General features: G+C 37.6%; 2 protein-coding genes across 4 annotated transcripts in view; one reads left to right on the forward strand and one right to left on the reverse strand.

Annotated features, from left to right (window-relative positions):
* Positions 1-3,759, reverse strand: part of LOC126322042 (lysine--tRNA ligase) — a 74,287-nt gene extending 70,528 nt beyond the window's left edge. The window contains exons 1-2 of one of the 3 annotated variants that reach the window (XM_049994253.1): positions 3,090-3,759; positions 1,374-1,509 (exon numbers count right to left, since the gene is read on the reverse strand). In XM_049994253.1, the coding sequence (XP_049850210.1) occupies positions 1,374-1,509; positions 3,090-3,124 (171 nt within the window). In that variant the 5' untranslated portion in view covers positions 3,125-3,759. Of the gene's footprint in view, positions 1-1,373; positions 1,510-2,748; positions 3,070-3,089 lie in introns of those variants that run through there. The other 2 variants (XM_049994252.1, XM_049994254.1) reach the window with 2 other exon arrangements.
* The window catches only part of LOC126322110 (dynein axonemal assembly factor 6), a 69,339-nt gene continuing 45,618 nt past the window's right edge, over positions 3,699-27,419 (forward strand). Inside the window, exon 1 of the mRNA XM_049994258.1 lies at positions 3,699-3,804. Within this exon, the coding sequence (XP_049850215.1) occupies positions 3,699-3,804 (106 nt within the window). The remainder of the gene's footprint in view (positions 3,805-27,419) is intronic.

Consider the following 27,419-nt stretch of genomic DNA (forward strand, 5'->3'; position numbering starts at 1 on the left):
ATGTCAGCAGGAAGAAAATGGGATGAAGTCAAGTGAGACACTGAGTAAGAAATTAGAACTGAGATACACCTTACTTGGAAGAAATGTAACATTGGAGAATTTTTAGCACTGATCTTATAGGTTTTTCACAGGGTTAGGAATTTATGGTGTAAAGTTGCAAAAAAACATAAAATCGGAGAATATAAAATCAAAGTTCTACTGTATGTACCATGGTTTTAAACAAGACTACTTAACAAATCTCTAAGGTCATTAGCTGCCTACTGTGACTTATTGTAAATCACAATAGAAAGATTGTCTGAAAGTACTTTTATGCTTTTTAGTATTGCTGTTTTTTTTATGACAGTACAGGAACTCAATTTTGTGATGTACTGGTCATTTTTCTTTACCAGTCTGCTGTGCTTAGACATTAATGCTGATGACTCTATTCTTTCACCACAGCTCAATTCAGGACAGCTGTGAGAACAACTGAGAAATGCAAATGTAGGAAAGGATTGCATACTGTTTCACAGACTTCCACAATATGAGCATAAAGACTGAATATGTTGGATTGGGGTTCTGTACACAAGAGCTTCCAAATGCCCTCACAAATAAAAGTCTTGTGGTTTTAGGTGCAGAAAACATGAAGGCCAAGAAACTGGTCCACCTCTACCTATCTCCCATTACAGAATCACAATACAAATTTTGAGTCTGATGGTAATTACCATCTGCTAATCCATATAGCAAATGGGCATCTGCCAACTACTCATTTGAGTGCACTTCCACTGCACTGTATCGGAAATCAAGTCCATGAAGAGCACTTAACAGCTGACTCTTGCTATGGGCTTGCACAGTTTATAATGAACACTAAATACTTGATGCTTCATGCCTGATGCAAGTAGAGCAATGACATTAAGTCACATGTGAACACAAGCAACAAGGGAAGTCGTATATTTATGGAAGCAATGAAATGTGTCACAGTCAACATTACCTTAATTCAAATGGATCAACAAACACAAACCTAACAATTACAACTTACTGTACAATCTAAGCAAATGTAACCAAGAAGGCATTTTGGAGGATTCATACAAGAAAACATTTCATCTAATGCTGGAGTGTTGTGTTTCTGTGATTAATCTGATTATGAAGAGAAGTATAAAATGAGGTCTAGCATGGAAATACAGCATTTCTGGACCCATGTCCATATAACACATTTTATTTTTCTATGTGTGGAATGTTTCCAAACAATTTGGACAAACATTTTTGTTACACCTGTACATGAAGAGTAACTACAATGATTATACCCTCAAATCTAAATAGGTAAATGGAAAAAGACTGATATCAGTAAAAATGATTTAAAATTAAAAAGAAATGTTTACAAACTTAAAAAGGCTTACATTTGGGCTGACTTCTTCCTCTGCAGCAGCATGTGTATCAGTCTTCTTCTTTGGTGCTAGTGTTTCAGATTTTTGTTTCTCTTTCTCCGCTTTCTCCTTTGCCTTTTGTTCAGCCTTTAGTCGTCTCTTCAGTTCACTGTTGAAGATTTTACATTTAGTAAGAATTCAACTTAATGATGGTAATATAATATGAATGTTTTTATTATTTCAATCTGGATATAAATTACTAATTTTTTTGCCTTTTTTTTCAGTAAATGGTACACGGCCTCTTGTTGCATTACCGAGCGAGGTGGCGCAGTGATTAGCACACTGGACTCGCATTCGGGAGGATGAGGGATCAATCCCGCTTCCGGCCATCCTGATTTAGGTTTTCTGTGATTTCCCTAAATCGCTCCAGGCAAATGCCGGGGATGGTTCCTTTGAAAGGGCATGGCCGACTTCTTTCCCCGCCCTTCCCTAATACGATGAGACCGATGACCTCACTGTTTGGTCTCTTCCCCCAAACAATCCAATCCAATCTTGTTGCATTAACTCTATTGCCATTCTTTAGACAAACCATTAAACCAATTTGCCTTAAAAATAAAACAATGTACTACAAATAAATATGTATTTTTAAAAATAAAATAGCGGGCACAGAACCAGAAACACTAAAAACCTGTTTCTAAACACTTTGTATTTTTTCTCTATTCCATTAGTTGCTTAGCAGACTGAGAAAACAGTAGGCCCTACCATAAAATGTGACAAACTTCCTGCATTCTATATGCAGTGAATAGCTTACATGTCATGAGTGAATGCTACAAACATGAATATATGTTAGGTGCATCAAAGTCAGGCTATTAACACAACAAACAATATGCCACTAATACTGAAAAGCCTTTAGTATCTGCACCTAGTGGAAAAAAATTATATTCAATTTTATGCACTCAAAGTTGCTCCTAAAATGTGCTACAGACCTGTTTATTAGTGACAAGTCATTCAGTAATTTAGATATGCTGGGAACTACACACATTTGGTATGATGAGTTATTTTTATTTTGGATTTATATCTGGTCTTCCAAATAAGCCTAATTTGTTATCCTCTAAAGTGGTGCAATTCATGACAAATATTCGTTTTACCATTGGATGTTTTGACTATGACAGGCAACATGAAGATTGCATCACACGTACAATTCGATTGTTTCACATAATAATCACTACAGTGAGATATTTGGAAATCAGGTGATTTTTCTCCAGAACGTGAAATAACACGGCTGAATCGAACAGGACCAAACTATAGAGGCAATTCACACATTATGCATCACCGCACCTATTACGAAAGTACTTGCTAGTCCAGTTGGTGGACGGATAGTATCACTACAAAAAAGTAACAAACGCACCCTTTCATATACAACGTACTTGAAGTGCACAGACATCGATGGCGGAAATGGTTTACAATTAATGGTCTACACCGTGTTATTACTGTCGTTACACGGCTAAGCGCCAACATACTAACGGTGAACTACTGCACCGTATGTTTCATTAGCTCATAAGTAACATATCCTAGAAGTAATTGAAAATTATAACAAAGCATAAGGTTAATTAGTTCTCTTGTGTTTACATCTACATCACTCTGAAACTAAAAATGCAAGACACGTGAAGAGCAATTAACCGCGCACACGTGCACATGCCGTCACACAATCTTTGAGATTTCCATTATTAGAGTATGAAAACGTCTTACTTCTTCGATAGTTTCTCACTTCCAGCTTCTGCCATAGCAGGTAAATATTGTTCTACAGTTTGTTTAGTGTTCCACAAAGCACAGTCACAAACAACTCCAAGGTATTTAAAACGAGGAAACCCGCCTGTACATGGATGCTATACATGGCATCCAATGAAAGAGTGCGATCGGCGTACACCTGAGTGACGTGGGCAATACATTGTTTAAATTAGAACAGAAAACAATCAACAGAAGCTACTGAAATGTTTTGCGAGATATTTTTAAAACTTCGTCAAAAGGTTTGAAAGATAATCGCGCTCTGTAAATCAAGACAAGATTTTAATTCAAGCAGAGCTCCCTGTTAAAGTCTGCGCCCTGATCCTATCGGGGAGCAATGTTTTTGGCTTGTTCGTATTTTACGATTGGTTTTCTTAACTATATGCTGCAAAAATGATTCTATTTTTACGCTCGTTCCTTATGTTTGTTGTGCGTTGTCTTGACAACGTAAACACGGTATACCTCGATTTGAAACAACTGAAAGCCAGTGTTAATAAATATCTGTATCTCAGTTTAAATAACGCGTGCTTTTACGTTTCTTGAACGAAGGTTTGCCACTTTCTGTGAAAAAATATGCTCAGTACGAAGGATGTGAAGAGACTAGCAGAGTTGCTGAAAACAGAAGATCATGAATCCGACAGCGACGATGACTTACCAAAATCTGGTCTCGCTCGATTAGGTGAGCTGTGACGATGCTTGTAGCCCAAACGCTGCTTTTAATTACATATATAATTGCACGTAAAAGTCATAAATTTAGTGTTTATAATTTTAAGCAATAAACTACTTACAAGGACAGCACAAAAAATGGTTCAAATGGCTCTGAGCACTATGGGACTCAACATCTGTGGTCATAAGTCCCCTAAGGACAGCACACTTAGAGATTGCTTCAGACGGGAAATCGGTCTATGATAGTCATGCCCGCCGCGAGCCCCTTTGGCCCTTGTGTACGGACCCCTCAGTCCTCCTTTCCAACATCCAAGACTAAACTTGAATGAAATACTTTCAATTTTCTAATTAATTGTTGTGTAAATAAGGCAAAGAAACACTTTTCATAAACAATTTATTCCCATTAGAATGTTGGCTATTAAGAATTTTCTTAAACTATACAATTTAGGGAAGAGATTCCTATTAAACATAATTTCTTAGAGATTTCCTTTAACTGAAAATCCATTATTGTGTCAGAACCATGCATATGTTAATTAATGTACGTTTCTGACTTAGTTTGTGGATGAAAGTTGCTTTAAGACTGAAATACACTTACAGAAATTGAACTTTTCTTGCTTTTATATTTGTGAACTCTTCTATTATTTGCCGAGTATTCAAACTAAGATCTCATATTGTATTCAAACAATAGCCACAGTAGTAAGTCGTTGCTGATGTATTGTTGATCTTAAATGATTTTGTACAGTTTTTAATTTTGAAGAGGATTTTTTACCAAGTGCAACAGTAAATGACAAAGTAAGGAATATTCTTAATGTTATTGCTGTGATAGGAAAAGTTGATATTAAATCAAGTGTAAATGGATATTGCGGAACTGTATGTGGATAACAACACTAATTTTTTTCTAAAAAATGCAGTTTTAAAGTGTTTTTTTTATTTCAAATTCCATAGATCCATATTGTGATGAATCACAACGATGTGGAATGAGTCAGACTTCCATTATTATAGAGATAAAATAAACAAATGTACTGTAACAAAAATATAGAAAACTGAAGAAAAATTGAAGTAAAGTTAATAATGAGTAGTCAAGTAAAACATTAGATAAATTAATAAAAATAACTCAATGTGTGGTTCAAGTAAACATGACATAAATTACTGAGAGTAATTTAAGATCGAGAAAAAAGAATATTTATACACTGTCCTTCATAAACCAGGAAGATGAATAACGGTTTGACAATACAAATTTACGAAAACAATCACTGATTAATCTTCAAGTACTCATCAAGAGAGCAGAATGGCTTACATATAAGGTAATTTCTTAATTTAGATTTTAATGTATGTGGAGCATTAATGTGGATTTTAATATTCGGTGGAAGAGAACTGAAAACATTCGTTGCAGACTAGTGAACAACGTTTTGTGTCTGAACTAGATGCATGATCCCTATGTAAATCATTTTAGACTTTGTATTGTGGTCATGGTATCCACTATTAAATGTAAAAAGAGAATTATTATTAGTGACAAAAATCGTCAAAGAAAATAAGTATTCAATCATGGTGGTTAATATTTGGAGCTCATGTAACAGGTTTCTAAAAGAATATCTTGGGTGAATGCCACTCAAGATTCTAACCGCTCTCTTTTGTGCAATAATGATTTCTTTTTAGCTAAAGACTGATTACCACAAAAAATTATACCATACGACATGATAGAGTAAAAACCAAAAAAGCACCTTTGATATAATTCATATTACCAACACCAGCAATTACACATATGGAATAAATTACCACACTGTGTCTTTTTTGAATGTCTAGAATGTGTTCAGACCAATTTTACATGCCATCAGTTAGAGTGTTCATGACTTTGACAATTCACAATATAACATATTTTGGTTATTCCAGTTCAAGTGAATTTTTTTATTTTCTTATTGAGATGCACAAAACTGCTTATATTGAGTTTTTTCAATATCTAGTGTAAGGTGTTTACAAGTATAGTTTTTCGTTTTCCGCCAATTGTTTGGCTTTGAAGCGGAATAGTGCCATTATCAAAAAGACTACATTTCCTCTCAGTGTTTGTATGAAGGGGAAGATCGTTGATGAAGATAAGAAACAACAAAAGTCCCAAAATGGATCCTTGTGGCATTCCACACTTTAATGTGCCCCAGCCAAATGAAATGGGACCGCTATCTTTACCATTAAGTATGACCTGTTGCTTTATATTGTGTAGATATAATGTAATCAATCTACCAGTGATACCATTCAAAGTATAAAAATCAGTCATCCTTAAGAGAATGTTGTTATTTACATAGTCAAAGGCCTTTGACAAGTCACAGAAAAGTCCAATAGGTGATATTTTGTTATTTATTGATTCAAAAATTTCATTTGTGAGAGAGAAAGAAGCCTGCTGTGTTGATCTGCTTTTTGGGAACCAAATTGTGTTTTGCACAGGATGTTGTGAATCAGTTTCTCTAATATTTTCCAGAAACAACTCATCAGAGATCTTGGGAAATAGGTGGATAAATTAGTTTTGTCACCCTTCTTAAAAAGTGGTTTTATTATAGCAAATTGCAAGCAATTTGGGACAGCACCTTGCTACAACCATACATTGAAAATATTACACAACACTTGATATATGTAATAATTACAGTGCTTCACTTTTGTATAAATCAATACTGTAAATGTCAGTTTAAGTCATGGGATAGTGATATGCACATGTACAGATGGTGGCAGTATTACCTAAACAAATTTAAAATGGCAGTGTGTTGGTGGAGCTATCATTTGTACTCAGGTGATTCATGTGAAAGATGTCCAACGTGATTATTGCTGAATGTTAGAAATTAATGTCAGAGTGGTAGCTGGAGCTAGATGCATGAGATACTCCATTTCAGAAATTTTAGAGAATTCAGTATTCTGAGATTCACAGGGCCACAAGTGTGCCTAGAATACTAAATTTCAGGCATTACCTCCCACCAAGAACGACACAGTGTCTAACAGCCTTGACTTAGCATCTGAGAGCAGCAGCATTTGTGTAAAGTTGTCAGTTATAACAGATATGCAACACTGCTTGACATAAGAGTAGAGATCAATGTGGAATGTATGACGGACATGTCCATTAGCAAAGTGCAGTGAAATTTGGTATAATAAGCTATGGCAGCAGATGATTGATGTGAGTACCTTTGCTTAGAGTACGATACCTACAGCAGAATCTCTCCTGGGCTCTTGACCATATTGGTCGTCCTTGACGACTGGAAAACTGTGGCCAGGTCAGCTGAGCCCTGATTTCAGTTAGTAAGCTCTGATGGCAAGGTTTGAGTGTGGCGGAGATCCCACAATGCCATGGATGCAGGATGTCAACAAGGTACTGTGCAAGGTAGTTGTGGCTCCATAATGATACGGATTGTGTTTACAAGGAATGGATTGGGTCCTCTGGTCCAACTGAACCGATCATTGACTATAAATGATTACGTTTGGCTACTTGCAGACCATTTGCAGCCATTCATGTTCCCATACCCTCAATAGAATTTTTGTGGGTGACAATGCATCATATCATTGGGCCACAATTGTTTGCGATTGGATTGAAGCAAATTCTTGACAATTCGAGAGAGAGATTTGGCCAACCAAATAGCTTGACATGCATCCGACAAACATTGTTTGAGCATAATTGAAAGGTCAGTTTGTGCACAAAATCCTGCACTGGCAACACTTTCGCAATTATGGTGAGCTGTAGAGGCAGCATGGCTGAATGTTTCTGGAGGGGACTTCCAAAGACTTGTGGAGTCCATGCTATATGGAGATGCTGCAATATGCTGGCCATATTAAGAAGTATCCCAATACTTTCGTCATCTCAGTGTAAATCTTTAAGGTTTCATTAATTCATTTCTGGAGTACCTAAATGCTGTACTGCTGAAAAAGTAAAAAAATCGTCAAAAAGTTTTGTCTTCAAATCTATTTGTCAAGGAATTTAATGTCTGATCTAGAAGTCGAAAAAAATGTTGACTTCATAATTGATTTTGGGGTGTAATAAAATTTTGTTATGATGTTCACACTGACATTGTGTTGGTTTTTTCCTTGGGTGGCCTATATTTACTGGAAGGTAATCTGCTTCAGCATTTTCTTTTATATGTGGCTTTGGCAGCTCCGAGACCATTTGAAAAATTTCATCTATGCGATTTTCTGTGAACTTATTAATTAAACTTTTTTACCAAGTTTATGTATATGTAAGTATTAACAGTTAGACTTTGTAACATTTTACATAAAGAATGTTACATAATTTCTTTCAAAACATCGAACCAGCTTAGAAAAGAGGAAATAAATTTATAATTCTGAATTGTTAAAGTAAATGAATGCATTTTGTGAGTTGTGATGCAGCCTAACCAGGAGAGTTTTCTGATATTTCTGGCACAGTATGAAATAGTTTTTCAGTGTCATATCATAATGGTTTGACTGTTTTAATTGTTATGGACCATTGTGTACCTCTTAGTGCTTTTAATTTTTACTGTGGTAAATGTTTTCAGATGATTGACCACTTAATTATACATGATACGAACAAAATATAAATTTTTTGAAGTGCATTGAAGAAATTGATCGCTATGTGAGAAATATTTGCTGCATCATTTACTACTATGAGCTGAGCATGGAATTTAAAATGCATGTTTATTAATATCCAAATTTTTTTCTGAAATATGTTATGGTTTTCACTTACGTTTGAGCAACTGTCATGACCTTTCCTGTACAAATTTTTCAGATGAAGGCTTAATTGTGACAGTTCAAAACAAAATTTAATAAACCCCCTCCAATTGAACTGATGGTCAGACGAAAACCAATGAAGTGTTCTCATATCTCTACTTCTTTATTTGTGTAATTTAGACAAACATACCTAAGTATAATTGTTATTTGTTCCATGTGGCTTGTGTGCAATTATTATGATGGGAAAAAATTTTGATTCCCTGATGTTGTTCAAAATACACACATCAAAAGAAGTTGAAGTTGAAGATAGACGTTGACTGTGCGTATTGTATCACAGATACAATCTCTTTGACTGTTTAGAGATGTCACTAAACCTGCCCAAAGATTTAAACAATCATGGCTCGTGTTGTCTGTAGTTCAACCATGCCTAGATGTCAATACCATGGTTCGATCGCGTCCACATTGCTACATAGTGCCACGAAGTGCTATCAACAATGGAAGTGTCCAGGTGTCTTGGAGTGAACCAAAGCGATGTTGTTCAGACATGGACGAGATACAGAGAGACAGGAACTGTCGCTGACCTGCATCACTCAGGCCGCCCAAGGGCTACTACTGCAGTGGGTGATTGCTACCTAGGCATTATTGTTCGGAGGAACCCTGACAGCAACGCCACCATGTTGAACAATGCTTTTCGTGCAGCCACAGGACGCCGTGTTACGACGCAAACTGCACGCAGTTGGTTGTATGATGCGCAACTTCACTCCATAATTCCATAGCGAGGTCCATCTTTACAACCACGATACCATACAGATGGGCCCAACGTCATGATGAATGGACTGCTTAGGATTGGCATCACATTCTGTTCACCGATGAGTGTCGCATATGCCTTCAAACAGACAATCGTCAGAGACGTGTTTGAAGACAATCCAGTCAGGCAGAACGACTTAGACACACTGCCCAGCGAGTGCAGCAAGGTGGAGGTTTCTTGCTGTTTTGGGGTGGCGTTCCTTGCTTTTTTGGGGTGGGCTGACGTACTCCGCTGGTGGTCATGGAAGACGCCATAACGGCTGTATGATACGTGAATGCCATCCCTCGACCATTAGTGCAACCTTATCAGCAGCATATTGCTGAGACTTTCATCTTGTTGGACGACAATTCGCGCTCCCGTCATGCAAATCTTGTGAATGACTTCTTTCAGGATAACGATATCGCTCGACTAGAGTGGCCAGCATGTCCTCCAGACATGAACCCTATCGAACATGCCTGGTATGTATTGAAAAGGGCTGTTTATGGACGACATGACCCAGCACGACGTGTGTGTATGTGTGTGTGTGTGTGTGTGTGTGTGTGTGTGTGTGTGTGTGTGTGTGGAAAAACTCTGCTTTGAGAGATACAATAAATAAGCATACATTGTCATGCACTGCTAAAAATCTCGACTTGAATTGTGTTGGGTATCCTTAAGAATTTGATGTGTTGTTGCAATTTGTGTGTATTATCGACAGTCGAACATATTGCGGATTTTGGTAATCGCATGTATAGAGAATGTGAATTCTCAAGGTTCAGTCCAATAGAGTGGACTTCATACACGTGCAGAATGCTCTGATGCCTGCTACGGAGGGTGGTAATCAAACAGACAGTGGCTGGGGCTCCGTATTCTAGTTGTTGAATGAGGCTTGTACTGAGTTTGTCAACCAAAGGGCAGTAGTTCAGAGGAGTATCAGCTTCTGCTTTTCTCTGTACTTGCTTTGAGGAAAATTTGGAACTCAATGCGTGAAATTAACTAGGAATGACAACACCAATGCCAATTTAAGTTTCTCTGCAAAGTGCTTTGGCCATATGAAGACTGTTTATTCAGTTATTTGTGAATATCTTGAGAACAGTTCCAAATAATTCGCAACCTTATTGAACTCTTTATCAGGAAAATTAAAGCGAACTGAAAGTGCCTTGGATCATGGTCAAGACGATAATGTGGCCGTGGTTAGCATCTTATTTACTACAACTTTAATTCATTTTGTGACTTATTTAAAATATAGGCCTTTGTTCTTAATATCATGATATATATTTACTTGCAAAATGAACAGAAAAAGATTACACTATAACTTGCAAAAACAATTATTACATTAAGACATGTCGTTGAAATGCTGAGTTGCTGATCATGAACTTGTTTCACACAAGAAAATTCCACATGCACTAGATTGTATTTGATCACCCTACAACATTATTTCTGTGCTGTAATTTCACTGAACTCCGTGATATAATTATGTAACAATGCGAGCTCTGCATCTCGAAGTAACTATAATAACTGCATTTTTTTTAAAAAAACCGACTGTCATGCTTTAAATTGTATAAATGCATGAACGAGCCCAAAAACAAGTTGGCTCTATACTAGAGATGTGGCATTTATGTTGTGTTACATTCTTTGTTCTGCAGATTGCTCGAATTGCAGCTATGAGGGCATACTGAGAAGTACTATCTCTGAATTTTTAATGTGAAAACTCTTAAAAGTTTTTCAAATAAAATAAACATTAATAACATTTCATATCTTTATTTTTTGCGTCTACATACCTATTTCTCAACATAGTCATCCTGGTGATAAAAAGATTTCTTCCAAAGAGAGACAGTTCGTTGATACCATCACTGTAGAGTGTTTGACATTGTTAGTGGGGTCACAGCCACACCTCTGCTCGCACTGCTTCACCACAATCAGAGTGAAGCACTCGAATGTTTTCTTTAAGTTCTGAAAGCAAATGAAAATCAGATGGAGCTAGATCAGGATTCTGTGGAGGATGATTGATGACAGGGAATCCAAGGCATTGGATTGTTGCAACTGTTGCAGCGCTTGTGTGTGGTGTGGTATTGTCATGTTGAAGGTGACGGGGCTCCCTATGTGGATGAACCCTTCGAATTCGAAACTCGATTACAGCACACTGTTTTTTAGTCACTGACATAGTTACACTACACACCGCCATTCTACACGCTGCAACTCGGAGCTTCTGGCAGCAGAGGGCTGCAAATATATAAATAAGAAAAAAAAGATGTAGAACGTTGATAACGTTTGTTTAATTTAAAAAAAACCTCATGAGTTTTTGCATAACAAATTCGAAAGCATTATTTTTCAGCATGGCCTCATAGTCTTTGTCCACTCTTTTTTGTATTGGATAATTTGCCAAAAGATTGAATTTGCATGTATCTCTCTTCAATTAGCATTCTATTATGCCACATTTTTGTAGATGAGTATGATACAAAAATAATTTTATGTTCTAAATCCAAGGGCCTCTCCGTTTCATCCAGTACAATAATAATAATATTAATATTAGTAATAATGCTGTGTGACTCAAGAGCCTGGCACAGATGGAGTAACCCTACCGGAACAACGGGACTTATAGTTCAGTGCATAATCTGAACAATGGTCATGCCTGGTGTACTCATATATCCAAGAGGTGAACGGTAGATTCAAACGTTAACTGAAAAATTTTCATGGTCCGACCAGTTTTTGATCTCACAATTTCCATTCAAGTTCTTTAGCTATTAGATTGCCATACTTGTACTCTTACCCATATAGCACACATGCACGGCTTGTACAATGCAGAAATTAACAAGCTGTCTGGTGCTATCCATGTAAAATAGTGCATTAACGCAGCCTTCTGTTTGACCTAACTGATGTGAGATGCAACATAATACAGTGTCCAAGGGATTTGTACATGGGGCCACCCACTGAAGCAGCAAATTGTCGCTATGAATGCAATTTTGGTTCTATTGTTAAGAGTAGTGAGCTGCAACAACTGCATTAAAATTGTCGACTCACCAGTTGATTTCTTTGTTATTATGAAGAGGAAATTCTCTAAAAGTTGGAAATAACCTCCTTTAACTGTCGATGTAGCTGACTATTCAAATATTTTATTATTTGTACTTATTTCAAAAAATAGACTATAGTCGGTAGAACCATTCGCTTAAAACAGAGTTCATGTTAAATTAAACAAAACTAGTGAGACCATAAGGATGACAGATTGTATGTTAATTTTCACTGGTTACATTTCATTTTGGTACAACCCAATGGATTATAATTATGGAACCACTAAGCACATTTAAGTGATCCCTTCCCCATGCTGCTAGAGTTCATGCAGGATAGCACAGCCAGTAGATGCACAGATGACAGGGCATGTGTGAGAAGAGCAGTTGTGGTGGGAATTAAGGGCAGGCGCTGTAGGGAAATGTCAGGCACTAGAGGGGAAGTGTCATTCTAAACTGAAGCTTACACTTACTTTTTTTTTAATAAATGTGAAGTGAAGCCCTCCATGCCCACACTTGCATGTGACCATTCAAAAAGATCTGCACCTCTGCTTTTGCTAATAACTAAAAAGAATTCCAATGAAAATGCAAAAAAATCAACGATTTATTTTGTCTTGTTAACCATTTGTAACTTTTAGAGACCTCTCATGAGTGACGAATTTCTCTTTTTGCATCTTAAAATTTTCTTCTTTTGCAAAAACACAGCAGAGTTTACACATTGTACTAGCATGTTTTGCAGAGACAGTTGTGAGAGAATTGTGAAACAGTGGTTTATTAAGTGAGAAAAAGTAAAGCCAGTAGCTTATGGAAAAACACACCTCTGGTACAAAAATAAACGTATAATGTCTTCACTTATATTGTTGCAAAACTCATATCATTTCCAATTTCAGCAGCTATCGATAGCACTTAAAAATTACAGTCTTTCATCGAAAAAATCGGTAGTTAGTGGAATAACACAGTAGATAATAAAGTTTTGCATCGTAAACGAATGGAAAATACTTTCCTGTTTGCATACTACCATTTGAGAAAATTTCATTTCGTTATCTCAAACGGTTAACGAACTGTGGCTCTATCGATGGCGTTCGCGATCGCAAATGAGTGTGCTATATCATTTCAATTTCCTTGAGGCTGGTGGCAGTTAGAGAGCTCCACCCAAGTCTATTGAAAAATTATGTTAGCTAAATTTAATACGCAGCCGCTTATCATGTAATATGCACCAAACACAAAAGGAGGTAGTCGATGATCAATGGACGCATTCTGTACACTGGGCGAGTTCATTCTTTTGGTCACAGCCACCTTAATTACCTTTAATTTTCGAACAGTACTTCCCCTGGAGTGCAGGGACAGTCAGCTCTCAGTGTAACGCTCACAGAGTACTGCTGTTTCATCAGCGGTGCAGTCATATGTGTAGTTACCAGCCAGTTTCTTTTCCATGACCTGCTCACGTTGTAATACAAAATAAAATACTGTAGCACAAAAGAAAGTGAGTATTTCATTTATTTAATTTTTGAATGAATTAGAATTTAGCAGTGGCTTTTATTACAGAACTAGCTCTCCTCTATAGTCGTGTAGAGCATTTCCCTAATGGCCATGCGTACTATGCATCCAAACATAGCGATGGCTGAGCTCCAAACTTAATTTAGACTTCAAAAAGCAGTAAAGACAGTATGTGTGAGTGAATTGCAGTCTGATTGACTGATATACATCATAACCATATCAGTATGAAATGAACAAATTTGTAAAATCCACAAATATCAAAATAGCTCCCACTATAAACAACAGAATTATCATAAAATATTTCTTGTTTCTCAGAATCATAAACTGATTCATTACACTTTACACATTTCTTCTGAGAGTATGATTCACTCTTCATATTGGTACAAGTCCCTGCTACCATTTACTCAGTTAACAGACATATAAATATTCATATATTATGTTACTTTGAATTTAAACCATCATTAATACTAATACTACCCCCATGAACCATGAACCTTGCCGTTGGTGGGGAGGCTTGCGTGCCTCAGCGATACAGATGGCCGTACCGTAGGTGCAACCACAACGGAGGGGTATCTGTTGAGAGGCCAGACAAACGTGTGGTTCCTGAAGAGGGGCAGCAGCCTTTTCAGTAGTTGCAGGGGCAACAGTCTGGATGATTGACTGATCTGGCCTTGCAACATTAACCAAAACGGCCTTGCTGTGCTGGTACTGCGAACGGCTGAAATCAAGGGGAAACTACAGCCGTAATTTTTCCCGAGGACATGCAGCTTTACTGTATGATTAAATGATGATGGCATCCTCTTGGGTAAAATATTCCGGAGGTAAAATAGTCCCCCATTCGGATTCCGGGCGGGGACTACTCAGGAGGATGTCGTTATCAGGAGAAAGAAAACTGGCGTTCTACGGATCGGAGCGTGGAATGTCAGATCCCTTAATCGGGCAGGTAGGTTAGAAAATTTAAAAAGGGAAACGGATAGGTTAAAGTTAGATATAGTGGGAGTTAGTGAAGTTCGGTGGCAGGAGGAACAAGACTTCTGGTCAGGTGACTACAGGGTTATAAACACAAAATCAAATAGGGGTAATGCAGGAGTAGGTTTAATAATGAATAGGAAAATAGGAATGCGGGTAAGCTACTACAAACAGCATAGTGAACGCATTATTGTGGCCAAGATAGATACGAAGCCCACACCTACTACAGTAGTACAAGTTTATATGCCAACTAGCTCTGCAGATGATGAAGAAATTGAAGAAATGTACGATGAAATAAAAGAAATTATTCAGATAGTGAAGGGAGACGAAAATTTAATAGTAATGGGTGACTGGAATTCGAGTGTAGGAAAAGGGAGAGAAGGAAACATAGTAGGTGAATATGGATTGGGGCTAAGAAATGAAAGAGGAAGACGCCTAGTAGAATTTTGCACAGAGCACAACTTAATCATAGCTAACACTTGGTTTAAGAATCATGAAAGAAGGTTGTATACGTGGAAGAACCCTGGAGATACTAAAAGGTATCAGATAGATTATATAATGGTAAGACAGAGATTTAGGAACCAGGTTTTAAGTTGTAAGACATTTCCAGGGGCAAATGTGGACTCTGACCACAATCTATTGGTTATGACCTGTAGATTAAAACTGAAGAAACTGCAAAAATGTGGGAAATTAAGGAGATGGGACCTGGATAAACTGAAAGAACCAGAGGTTGTACAGAGTTTCAGGGAGAGCATAAGGGAACAGTTGACAGGAATAGGGGAAAGAAATACAGTAGAAGAAGAATGGGTAGCTCTGAGGGATGAAGTAGTGAAGGCAGCAGAGGATAAAGTAGGTACAAAGACGAGGGCTGCTAGAAATTCTTGGGTAACAGAAGAAATATTGAACTTAATTGATAAAAGGAGAAAATATAAAAATGCAGTAAATGAAGCAGGCAAAAAGGAATACAAACGTCTCAAAAATGAGATCGACAGGAAGTGCAAAATGGCTAAACAGGGATGGCTAGAGGACAAATGTAAGGATGTAGAAGCTTATCTCACTAGGGGTAAGATAGATACTGCCTACAGGAAAATTAAAGAAACCTTTGGAGAGAAGAGAACCACGTGTATGAATGTCAAGAACTCAGATGGCAACCCAGTTCTAAGCAAAGAAGGGAAGGCAGAAAGGTGGAAGGAGTATATAGAAGGTTTATACAAGGGCGATGTACTTGAGGACAATATTATGGAAATGGAAGAGGATGTAGATGAAGACGAAATGGGAGATACGATACTGCGTGAAGAGTTTGACAGAGCACTGAAAGACCTGAGTCGAAACAAGGCCCCCGGAGTAGACAACATTCCATTAGAACTACTGACGGCCTTGGGAGAGCCAGTCATGACAAAACTCTACCAGCTGGTGAGCAAGATGTATGAGACAGGCGAAATACCCTCAGACTTCAAGAAGAATATAATAATTCCAATCCAAAAGAAAGCAGGTGCTGACAGATGTGAAAATTACCGAACTATCAGTTTAATAAGCCACGGCTGCAAAATACTAACACGAATTCTTTACACACGAATGGAAAAACTGGTAGATGCCGACCTCGGGGAGGATCAGTTTGGATTCCGTCGAAATGTTGGAACACGTGAGGCAATACTGACATTACGACTTCTCTTAGAAGAAAGATTAAGAAAAGGCAAACCTACGTTTCTAGCATTTGTAGACTTAGAGAAAGCTTTTGACAATGTTGACTGGAATACTCTCTTTCAAATTCTAAATGTGGCAGGGGTAAAATACAGGGAGCGAAAGGCTATTTACAATTTGTATAGAAACCAGATGGCAGTCATAAGAGTCGAGGGGCATGAAAGGGAAGCAGTGGTTGGGAAAGGAGTGAGACAGGGTTGTAGCCTCTCCCCGATGTTATTCAATCTGTATATTGAGCAAGCAGTAAAGGAAACAAAAGAAAAATTTGGAGTAGGTATTAAAATTCATGGAGACGAAGTAAAAACTTTGAGGTTCGCCGATGACATTGTAATTCTGTCAGAGACGGCAAAGGACTTGGAAGAGCAGTTGAACGGAATGGACAGTGTCTTGAAAGGACGATATAAGATGAACATTAACAAAAACAAAACGAGGATAATGGAATGTAGTCAAATTAAATCGGGTGATGCTGAGTGAATTAGATTAGGAAATGAGACACTTAAAGGAGTAAAGGAGTTTTGCTTTTTATGAAGTAAAATAACTGATGATGGTCGAAGTAGAGAGGATATAAAGTGTAGACTGGCAATGGCAAGGAAAGCGTTTCTGAAGAAGAGAAATTTGTTAACATCGAATATAGATTTATGTATCAGGAAGTCGTTTCTGAAAGTATTTGTTTGGAGTGTAGCCATGTATGGAAGTGAAACATGGACGATAAATAGTTTGGACAAGAAGAGAATAGAAGCTTTCGAAATGTGGTGCTACAGAAGAATACTGAAGATAAGGTGGATAGATCACGTAACTAATGAGGAAGTATTGAATAGGATTGGGGAGAAGAGAAGTTTGTGGCACAACTTGACTAGAAGAAGGGATCGGTTGGTAGGACATGTTTTGAGGCATCAAGGGATCACAAATTTAGCGTTGGAGGGCAGCGTGGAGGGTAAAAATCGTAGAGGGAGACCGAGGGATGAGTACACTAAGCAGATTCAGAAGGATGTAGGTTGCAGTAGGTACTGGGAGATGAAGCAGCTTGCACAGGATAGAGTAGCATGGAGAGCTCCATCAAACCAGTCTCAGGACTGAAGACAACAACAACAACAACATTAATACTAATAATTAAACATATTATATCATCACTATTTAGCAGACGACATAATATTCACAAAGGATAAAGCATTGATTCCAAAATATACTGTTTTCTTTACTGGATTTTATAAATCTATAAGGTGCTGGCACCTTTCAGCCATAGCTGTAACTATTAGGAACCCTGATATGTCATAAGAGCACATATATCATGCTTGAACGTTGACTTATGTATGAAGATATTTACTCATTACTGCCTGACTTACATAACTGTCATACATGCACTTTGCCTCACACTAAATTTTTAATAATTGGTCTGCTTGTGACTATTTTTCAAATGTTAATAGTTTCCAAAAGCAAACTTAATAATTCTTGTTTTGGACTTGGCAATTTGAAAACTAATATGGCCTATTGTTTTAAAAAATCTTAATTTTTTATTCAGTTGTTTACCAAATCAAGTGATCTACAAATTCTTGTTCAAAACAATAAATTTACTTCTGTTTCCAGAACAGTTCAAATTCTTTACAGCATTTTATTTAAATGTTGTATTTCAGTTTTGTTTACATTTTCATCACTCTAATTTCCCACAATTTTCATTTTATAGTGCGTCCTCATATACTTGCAGAGTCCTCCTACATTACAGTCGACATTGTATTGGTGTCCTCTTAAATTTTGAATCATTTTTCTCACATCACCTTATTTGTGTGGCATCTATAAAACTCCTCCTTCACTTACAATACAGTCAAGTTCTGAACAGTGGCGTTTAGGGAGTGGGGGGTGGACAAAATAGTGGAAACTGATTAATAATTGCTGCTTGAATTAGTAAAATAATTAACTGGAAAGAATAATTGAAAGAAATTGGATGGCACACGTATCTGGGGTGAACTTCAACAGGTACCTTCTTCTACATGACAATATTAACAGACCATCTATGTCAATACATTTAAGTCCATTATTCATCATTTAAAGTTACGAACTTCATCACATTAATTTCATTGTGCACAGTGCGTTTGTGAATTCCTAAGGGACAAAAAGCTGAGTTCATCAGCCCTGAGACTTACACACTAGTTACTCTAACTGAAACTAAGTTATGCTAAGAACAACACACATACTCATGCCCAAGGGAGGACTTGAATCTCTGGCAGGAGCGGCCACGCAGTCCATGACATGGCACCTCAAACCGTGCAGCCGCTTTATGTGGCTTCATTTACATATCAAATCTAGTAATCTTTACCCCCATCACTTTAATATCTTCTATCCATTCTTCAACACTACAACATCACATTATCTAATTTCACTATTAACTTCCTTAAAAGTGAAAAATATCATTTATACTCTTTAAATTCCCTTAATATTTCTCTTTACTCAGAATTTAATTTCAGTGTTGGTACTCAACTTCTACAGAACACCATCACCTAATACCTCTACTTTTCTCCTGATGGAAAAGAAAGTTAAAGATGGCAAACCTCAGAATGACAGAAGGAGAAAACTGAAAATATGATAAGAAAAATAAGAAATATTGCCAATGACTCAAGTACCGGGTGATTGCGAGGCACCTGGCATTGCAAAGAGTGCAATGCCCTCTGAGGTTTTTACCCCCAGCTCCTATTCTTGACGTACACATTTCTTTATATCAATAATTTTCTTGAATCTTGATGTCCTAATGCTTCCCTGACTTCCAATATTCCAATTTATAAGCAGAATGCGATTTCTCAATCACCGAAAATGGACTCTGTACTGATCAGTAAACATTTTCTGACGTTATCTTTTTTGATTTTTCTCTCATTTTGACTAATATTAGGTCACCAATCTGAAAACACATTTGAGTAGTCCTAGAACTACGCTGCTTCTTTCTTTCAATTGCCCATTTTTTAATATTTTTCTGAATTATTTTCTCTTTATAAGCGACACCATCAATAACCATAAATTCTACCACATGAAACAACAGATTATTACGCCTGATTCCACACATTATCTCATATGGAGCAAAAGCTGTTGTCTCATTCTTCAGATGGTTAATTACTTCCTCAAAATTTTATAATGCTGTGCCTATGCACTATGTTTTCAGTAGCAATATGTGTTAGGAAATCTGTTAAGTTCTTTTATAAATCGTTCACAAGTATTACATTGGGGGACTTGTGTTGAAATATTAATATGTTCAATATTCCTGATTTCTAAATATTACTTAAACTCGTTCGAGATAAATAGAGGACCACTGTCTGATAATATGGCTTCTGGTACGTCCTACTGCAACAAAGTGAGCTTTTCCAGCTTGTTCAACACTATTTTATTCTTGTGTCAGAAACATAAATAGGAGCTCAGTTAACATATCATATAGTCTTTGACCAACATTTAGAAACAGTGCAATTTCTGTCACTTGATGGAGGTCTTCTGCAATATAGGAGACTGAACACAGTCAACACTGAAGCATGTGCTGGATATTCTGGACTTTTCCACAATCACACTTAATGTTGCTTTATGTAGTGTAGCCCCACGTTGCCAGATTAAACCTTGATCTACCCACTCCTGATCTCAGCCTATTCAAAGATTTCCTGGTGATCCATTCCTTACCATGTCTTGGAGGAAGGGTTTCAGAAACTCTTTTCCAACCAGATGGAAGTCTTATTCCTCCAAAGTAGGATCCTGACATTTTAAGCAGTGGTAGTAAGTAACTTTGATGTTCTAAGGAAACTCTTCATTGACTCCAGATGCTACGAATGTTGTTTTTTTGTCCATACAGGGAATGGGTTAGTTCTTGTTCCACTTCCATTTTTGTTCTTTATTTGCCTCAAGGTCTTTGAATGGGAGGTGGTGCTATTCCTGCAAGGTGGTGAATCCATTTGACAGGAGTAGAGTTTAAGAACGTGTTATAATTTTATAGGTGTTGTTGAGAGTTACGAGTATCTGTTTGGCATGTGATGAAGTATACCAAGCTGGACAAGTGTACTCTGCTGTGGAATAGGCTAAGGCAACTGCAGAGGTTCAGGTGGTTTCAGGTTGACTGCCCCACTGTGATCCGACCAGTTTCCTTAACAGATTGTTCCAAGTTGAAATTTTCAACTTGCAATTCATGCAGTGTATCTTAAAAGTCAAAGTTCTCTCCAGCGCCCCTCCTAGGTGTTTGGAAGTGTAGAAATGTTGTAATGTAGCTCCTGAACATAATATCAACAATTTATGAATAGCTTCTGTGCTCTCAAATGAGAAGCACGCACTTGAGCTTGATAGATCTTCAACGGCATTTGTGAGGGTGTTCTTCACTGACTCAAAGTCTCAGCTCTGAGTAGCAAGAGGAAGGTCATCAGCGCTACAAGAAACTGATGGTGTTGGGGGCTATAGGTTGCTCGTTTGTATACATGTTGAAGAGGATTGGAGCCACCACACTTCCTTGGGGAAGACCGTTTTTCTGTAGCCTCCATCGACTGTGCTGCCCTTGAAAGTCAACAACGCGCAGTTTTGCAGAATTGCTGTGATGAAACTACTTATCCTAAAAATCCTTGGTCATACTGTATATCTTGGTCATATTGTATAGCTGGTGGTTGACAGTGTCATAGGTCGCTGGTAAGTCGACAAATACCACCCCTATCACCTTATGACTTTCAAACTGATTTTTTGTGAACTGCGTGAGATTTAGCAAACGTCCAGTGCAGCTTTTACCAGGACGACATCCAGTTTGTTGAGATATTAGCAGGGGGTCACCTAAAGGTAGGAGCCGATTTAAAATCGTCCTCCCAGCAGTCTGTATAGATGACAGAGTAATGAAACAGGTCTAAATTTCTTTGGGTTTTTACCTTCTTTACTAATTTCCAGCAAGGTAGTCACTCAGCTCTTGCGCCATACATATATGGGATTTGACATCTGCTCACACAATTATTAAAGAATTGCAGAATCCATTTCTTTGTTGTTATAACAAAGTGCATAATTTGCTCTGTTTGTATATCTTTTAAGCCAGCTGATTTTCCATTCTTACTTTGTTTAATAGCCTTATCTGAGCCTACTATTCTGAACAGTGTCGTAAGCATAATGTTCACCTGTTGCTCTTCTCTTTGCAATTTTGAATTTGGGGTTGCCTTCCCATTCAGCAGTAACTGATGTGCTGTTTATTGGCTGTAACATTATATTGTACAATTGTCAAAGATGGATCATTACTTTTATGTTGTTTCAGGAGTCTCCAAGATTTATGGCTGTCTCTTTTTAGATCCAAGTTTAGTTTAGTTTTAATCCATTGATCCATTTTTATCTTTCTTATAGAAGTAATGAGTTTGTTCCCTGCTTCCACAGTAGCTTCACTGAAAGGATTTTCTTCAAATAATTTCATGTATTCTTGAGTAGGGTGGCCTGGTCTGAAGTAAGTCAAGGAATGTTAAGTGTTCGACAACCACGAGGACTTGACATTGTGGAAGAGCTCTTTACAGCAATGGTGAAGGTGGTATAATGTTCTGGTGCTGGTTCTACAGAAGTCACTTCGACGTTGAGCAAACCTGTAAATCTCTGCTAGTTCGCTTTTATAAAATTAAATATTCTTCAAGAAGGTACTTTCTGAGATCTGACACCAGAAAATATTTCACAGGTTGTTAGCTTATGCTGTGAGTTGAGTATTGAGGGAACAACACATTTTACACATTGTTGGCTGATACCGTTGTTTCCTCGCTGATATTGAACGATGCAACTGTTAAATGATGCTGCTAATTTTGCATCATGGGTTAAATACAACTGATATAGTTCTGCCCATTCTTGCACTGAGACCGCATTGTTATCTTCATGATCACAGCCCCATAGATTACTATGGCTTTTGAAATCACCAGTCACAAGCTGCACTCTTTTTTATGAAAATTGAATAGTTTATTAACCATAAATTGCGCTCTGGGTGGTTTGTAAAGTGGTGAAATGGTAGAGTTCGCTGTTTCTAGAGTGAGAATATCTATATCATTTTCCTCAGTAAATGCTACGGATAGGATCTGAGACCAAAAATAGCAATTCCAAATTTATTATGCGGTCTTTCAATGGTGAGGAGCATCCCGCTGTTTCTTTTCTTTTCTTTTCTTTTTTTTGTCTCTTTTTTGTCTGTGGCTGCCACATCGTTGTGTGTCTCCTGCATACACAGTACCTGGCACTGGTTTTGACTGCGTATATCTTGTAGCAGCTGTTCTTTGGCTGCTGTTATGCCTTCTACGTGAGGGTTAACTGTGAATCTGAAAAGGACTCAGAACGATCAACTGTCAGATTTTTCATTTTCTGACTTTACCCAAGGTATGCCAGATTACTTTTCTTTAGATCTTCCTTGGCTTGATAATATTCCATCGCAATCTTCGACGAGGATCCTTTCTTGTACCCCTGTTCTACAATACTTCAGTATTTGATGTTTCAAAGGGTGTTGTCCATCTACCAGCACAAAGACGTATTCACACCCTCTTGTAGATACAAGTAATGGAGCAAAAAGATGAACAGTGACTGAGTCAAGTGTATTTTGTGGCTCTAAGTTGTACATTTGACGTTGTATTATTTTATTGTTAGCTCTAACTTTCTGACGTCATAAAATTTTGTTTTTATTGGTATTCACAGACTCCAAAAGCTGAACAAAAGAAAACATTATCTGTCGTAGTCCCTAATGTAGACAATATTTATTTAAATTGTACATTTAGCTAATTTCGATGACTTGTCTTTTTCAAGCACATGTGTAATATTTGCATATTACATGTCACAATTGTCAAATTATTTTCACTACCCATAAAAAGCAGACATTACATTACATCCACACATTGTGAATGGACCTATATTAACATTGAAATTTTAAACATTATATTAAAAAGTTTGCTCTAAATTGTCTGCATTACAGTCTACTACAGATCATGTTTTCATTCATTATTTTGATATTTGTCACACAGTTCTACTCTTTTTTTGCAACAGTCATCACATGCTGCTAAATATAACCATATAATGATATGGTTATATCTCAAGTTTTGCTATACATTTCCTTGCTCCATGGTGTCCAATTTGTTTTTGTACACAGTCAATAAGTAGATGCATGTGTTGCTCAGGAAAGCAAATTTTCCACTGGGTTTCAGTTTCGTTTCTCCTTTTAAACAAAATCCCCTTGTATGTCTGATGATATTCGGCTAGTTTGGGATATGCTGGATCAACTAAGCAACTTTTAACTAATTTGTCATCCTGATTCTGCACTCACCCTAATTCTTAGCGAAACGTTTTATGTTGATCGTCCTCATCTGTCTTCATAATTGCAGCAAAAATGTGTGCACCTTCCCTATGCAACAATGAATTTTCGTTTTCACTTGTATCCTCTACATTCCTAAATAATGCATCTGTGGCTACATTTCGAGATCCTTCAATATATTTTACTTTGATATCATGTTATTGTAAATATAAAGCCTACCTTGTTAATCTTGGATGATTCAGTTTGTTGATTTGTAATAAAATCTATGCCCTGTGATCGCATTAGACAATAACTTTGTGCCCCAGTAAGTGTTGTTTAAATATCCGTAACCTGAAAATTATAGCTAATGCCGCCTGCTTTGAGATGCAATAATTTCTCTCAAATTGCTGTAAAGACCTACTCCAAATGCTATGGGTTTGTGTACCATATTGTCCAATTACTTATTTAATTGGAATATTTCTATAGGAATACCAAATGCAACTGCCATTAAAAAAAAGGCTTAGTAAAGTGTGGACAACATAGTACTTCACTGTTACACAAAGCCTCTGTAAGTCACTCAATTGCAGTTTCACATTCTGCTCTCCATTTATAAGGTAAATCTTTCATCAACAGATTCTTTAAGGAAGGAGCATTAAATAACTGTCCTGGCACAAAATGGCGATAGAAACCAAACATACCTTTTAGTTTCTTTCTGTCAGCAGGACTTTTAATTCACTTATAGTTTCCATTATTCCAGGCTCTGGAAGAATTCCTTTGGCACTAATGATATATCGTTAAAAATTTCAATTTCTCTTTTACATATTCAGTGTTATCTAATTTTACTTTCATTCCCCCTTTTCAATTGATTACAAAACTTTGTGCAACAACGTGCAAAGTTCTTGCCAAGTTAATCTGTATATTATAACATTGTCAATATGTACTATTATATGCCTTAGTAATTCATCACCCAAGACCTTTGATGTAGCTCGTTCAAAGCACAAACACTAATATTTAGCCCAAATGGTAAAACATTGTGCTGGTAACATCAACTTTCAAACAAGAAAGACGTGTACTTCCTGAATTTCTTAGCTAATGGTAGGTTCCAATAAGCACACTCAGTGTCTATTGATTTAAAGAACTTTGGTTCTTTAAATTTTTGTAGCAACTCATTAATGATTTCAGGTCAATTAATTACTAGTACAACCACCTCATTTAGGACCCTAGTGTCTAATGTATTTGAATGAAATCAGGCGATACTGAGGGAATTAGATTAGAAAATGAGACACTTAAAGTAGTAAATGAGTTTTGCTATTTGGGAAGCAAAATAACTGTTGATGGTCGAAGTAGGGAGGATATAAAATTTAGACTGGCTATGACAAGTAAAACATTTCTTAAGAAGAGAAATTTGTTAACATGGAGTATAGATTTAGGTGTCAGGAAGTCTTTTCTGAAAGTATTTGTAAGGAGATCAGCCATGTATGGAAGTGAAACATGGATGATAACTAGTTTAGACAAGAAGAGAATAGAAGCTTTCGAAAAGTGGTGCTACAGAAGAATTCTGAAGATTATATGGGTAGATCACGTTACTAATAAGGCGGTCCTGTCTCCAGCCATCCTGATTTAGGTTTTCCGTGATTTCCCTAAATCGTTTCAGGCAAATGCCGGGATGGTTCCTCTGAAAGGGCACGGCCGATTTCCTTCCCAATCCTTCCCTAACCCGAGCTTGCACTCCGTCTCTAATGACCTCGTTGTCGACGGGACGTTAAACACTAACCACCACCACCACCACTACTAATAAGGCGGTACTGAATAGAGTTGGGCAGAAGAGGAATCTGTGGCATAACTTAACTAGACGAAGAGATTTTTTGGTAGGACATACTCTGAGACATCAAGGGGTCACCATTTAGTATTTGAGGGAAACATGGGGGGCTAAAAATCGTAGAGGAAGTTCAAGTGATGAATACACTGAGCAGATTCAGGAGGATGTAGGTTGCAATTGTTGTTTGGAGATGAAGAGTCTTGCACAGCATAGAGTAGCACTGAGAGCTGCATCAAACCAGTCTCTGGACTAGAGACCACAACAACACAGTTTCTAACTCGAACCTCACACATACGCCATCTGAATTACGACAATTAGAGGATTATTTTACGGGGTTAATCAACTAAAATTTAGACTGCAAATATTAAGAGATTGGAAAGTGCTCTTGACATGCGGATTGCACAGAATGGATTTGTATCAGTGGCTTGTATTGTTAGCCAGTCAGCAGAGTGTAATAATACTTACATTATTTGTGCAATGCCAACTGACATTAACAAACTGAAAGTAGGGAAATTAGGATGTCAGTGGTGTTTGTTACAGGAGTCTAGTGCGAGTCGTTTATGAGATATCATATTTTTAGAAGTTCCTACACCGACAATTGTACGATACCTTGGTGCACACTCTAAAGAACACAAGTGCATAAAGAAGTTATGTGGATTCTGACCAGTAACGAGACAACTGATGACCACAGACTGTGTTCAAAATGATCACTGGCAGTGGCAGTACAAACTTCTCGTCTGGTATGGAACAACTTCTGTACACATGCTAGCATTTTAGCGAATACGTCCAAGGAGGCTGCAGTATTACGTCGTTTCATATCATCAGATGTATTTGGTTATGTCCTAGAAGACAGCGCCTTTCAGCTTTCTGCACAAAAAATCGTCTACAGTCTTCAAATCCTGGTAACTGGCTGGCCAAGGCACAGCTCCTCAGTGTCCAGTCCAACGATTTGGAAACAATTCGTGAAGACATGCTGTAGTACATCGTTGACTATGGGCTGGACAGACGTGTTAGTACCACCTGTGGAAATGGTCTGTTTGGAGGCTGCCATACTTGTGCACATTCAGTGTTCTGTCTATGAAAAACGGACTTATGAGGTGATAGTTCACTGTCCTACACCACGTTTACATTCCTTGAACGCTGACATTCAACCTGACGAAACCAACGGGAATTGTTAACAGACCAATAGTGTATCTTCTATGTCTACATCTATATAGATACTCCGAAAGCCACCGTACAGCGCGCGATGGAGGCAGACCCTGTATCACTACTGGTTATTTCCTTTTCTTTTGGCAGTTTGCCTGCCAATGACTAGTAAATGTGACTTCATTACTAAACAAGACATGATATATCTAGAGTGAGGATGGAGAGATATGTCACAGGGATGGAACATGTGTCGATGGAGAATGCGTAGGACACTTGCCTGACTCACACCACTTCCTGGTGTGATTGCGCGGGAACTAATGTATGGATCAACTGCAACAGCAGCAAGAACATTAATATCCCCCTCTTGTGTCCTCATTTTTTTCCTTCTATTACATTGTCTACGTGTTACTCTACCACTTTCACATAACTGGCTGAAGAGGCTCATAAATAACTGCCGAGGTAGTTGAATCTTCTGGCTATCTTGCGGTATATTGCTTCCTTCTTACACTTTCCATACACCATGAGCATGCTGGCTTTTTCTGCATTGGTAAGTCCCATCGTCCGCAATGGACAATCACACACTAATAGGCTAGCAAGTCAAAGTGCTCTCAAGGTACACAAGCACACTGTAAGCAACATAACAACGGCACAAACGAGGTGACAGCGAGGAAACTTTTCAAAATACGATATCTTGTAAATGACTCGCACTAGAATTCTGCAACAGACAGCACATATATTCTAATTTATCCTACCTTTAGTTTGTTAATGTCAATAGGGATTGTTCCATTTAAAAAGTATAAGTTTGCGC

Source organism: Schistocerca gregaria, chromosome 2 (genome assembly GCF_023897955.1).
Source record: "Schistocerca gregaria isolate iqSchGreg1 chromosome 2, iqSchGreg1.2, whole genome shotgun sequence".
Taxonomy (NCBI): Eukaryota; Metazoa; Arthropoda; class Insecta; order Orthoptera; family Acrididae; genus Schistocerca; species Schistocerca gregaria.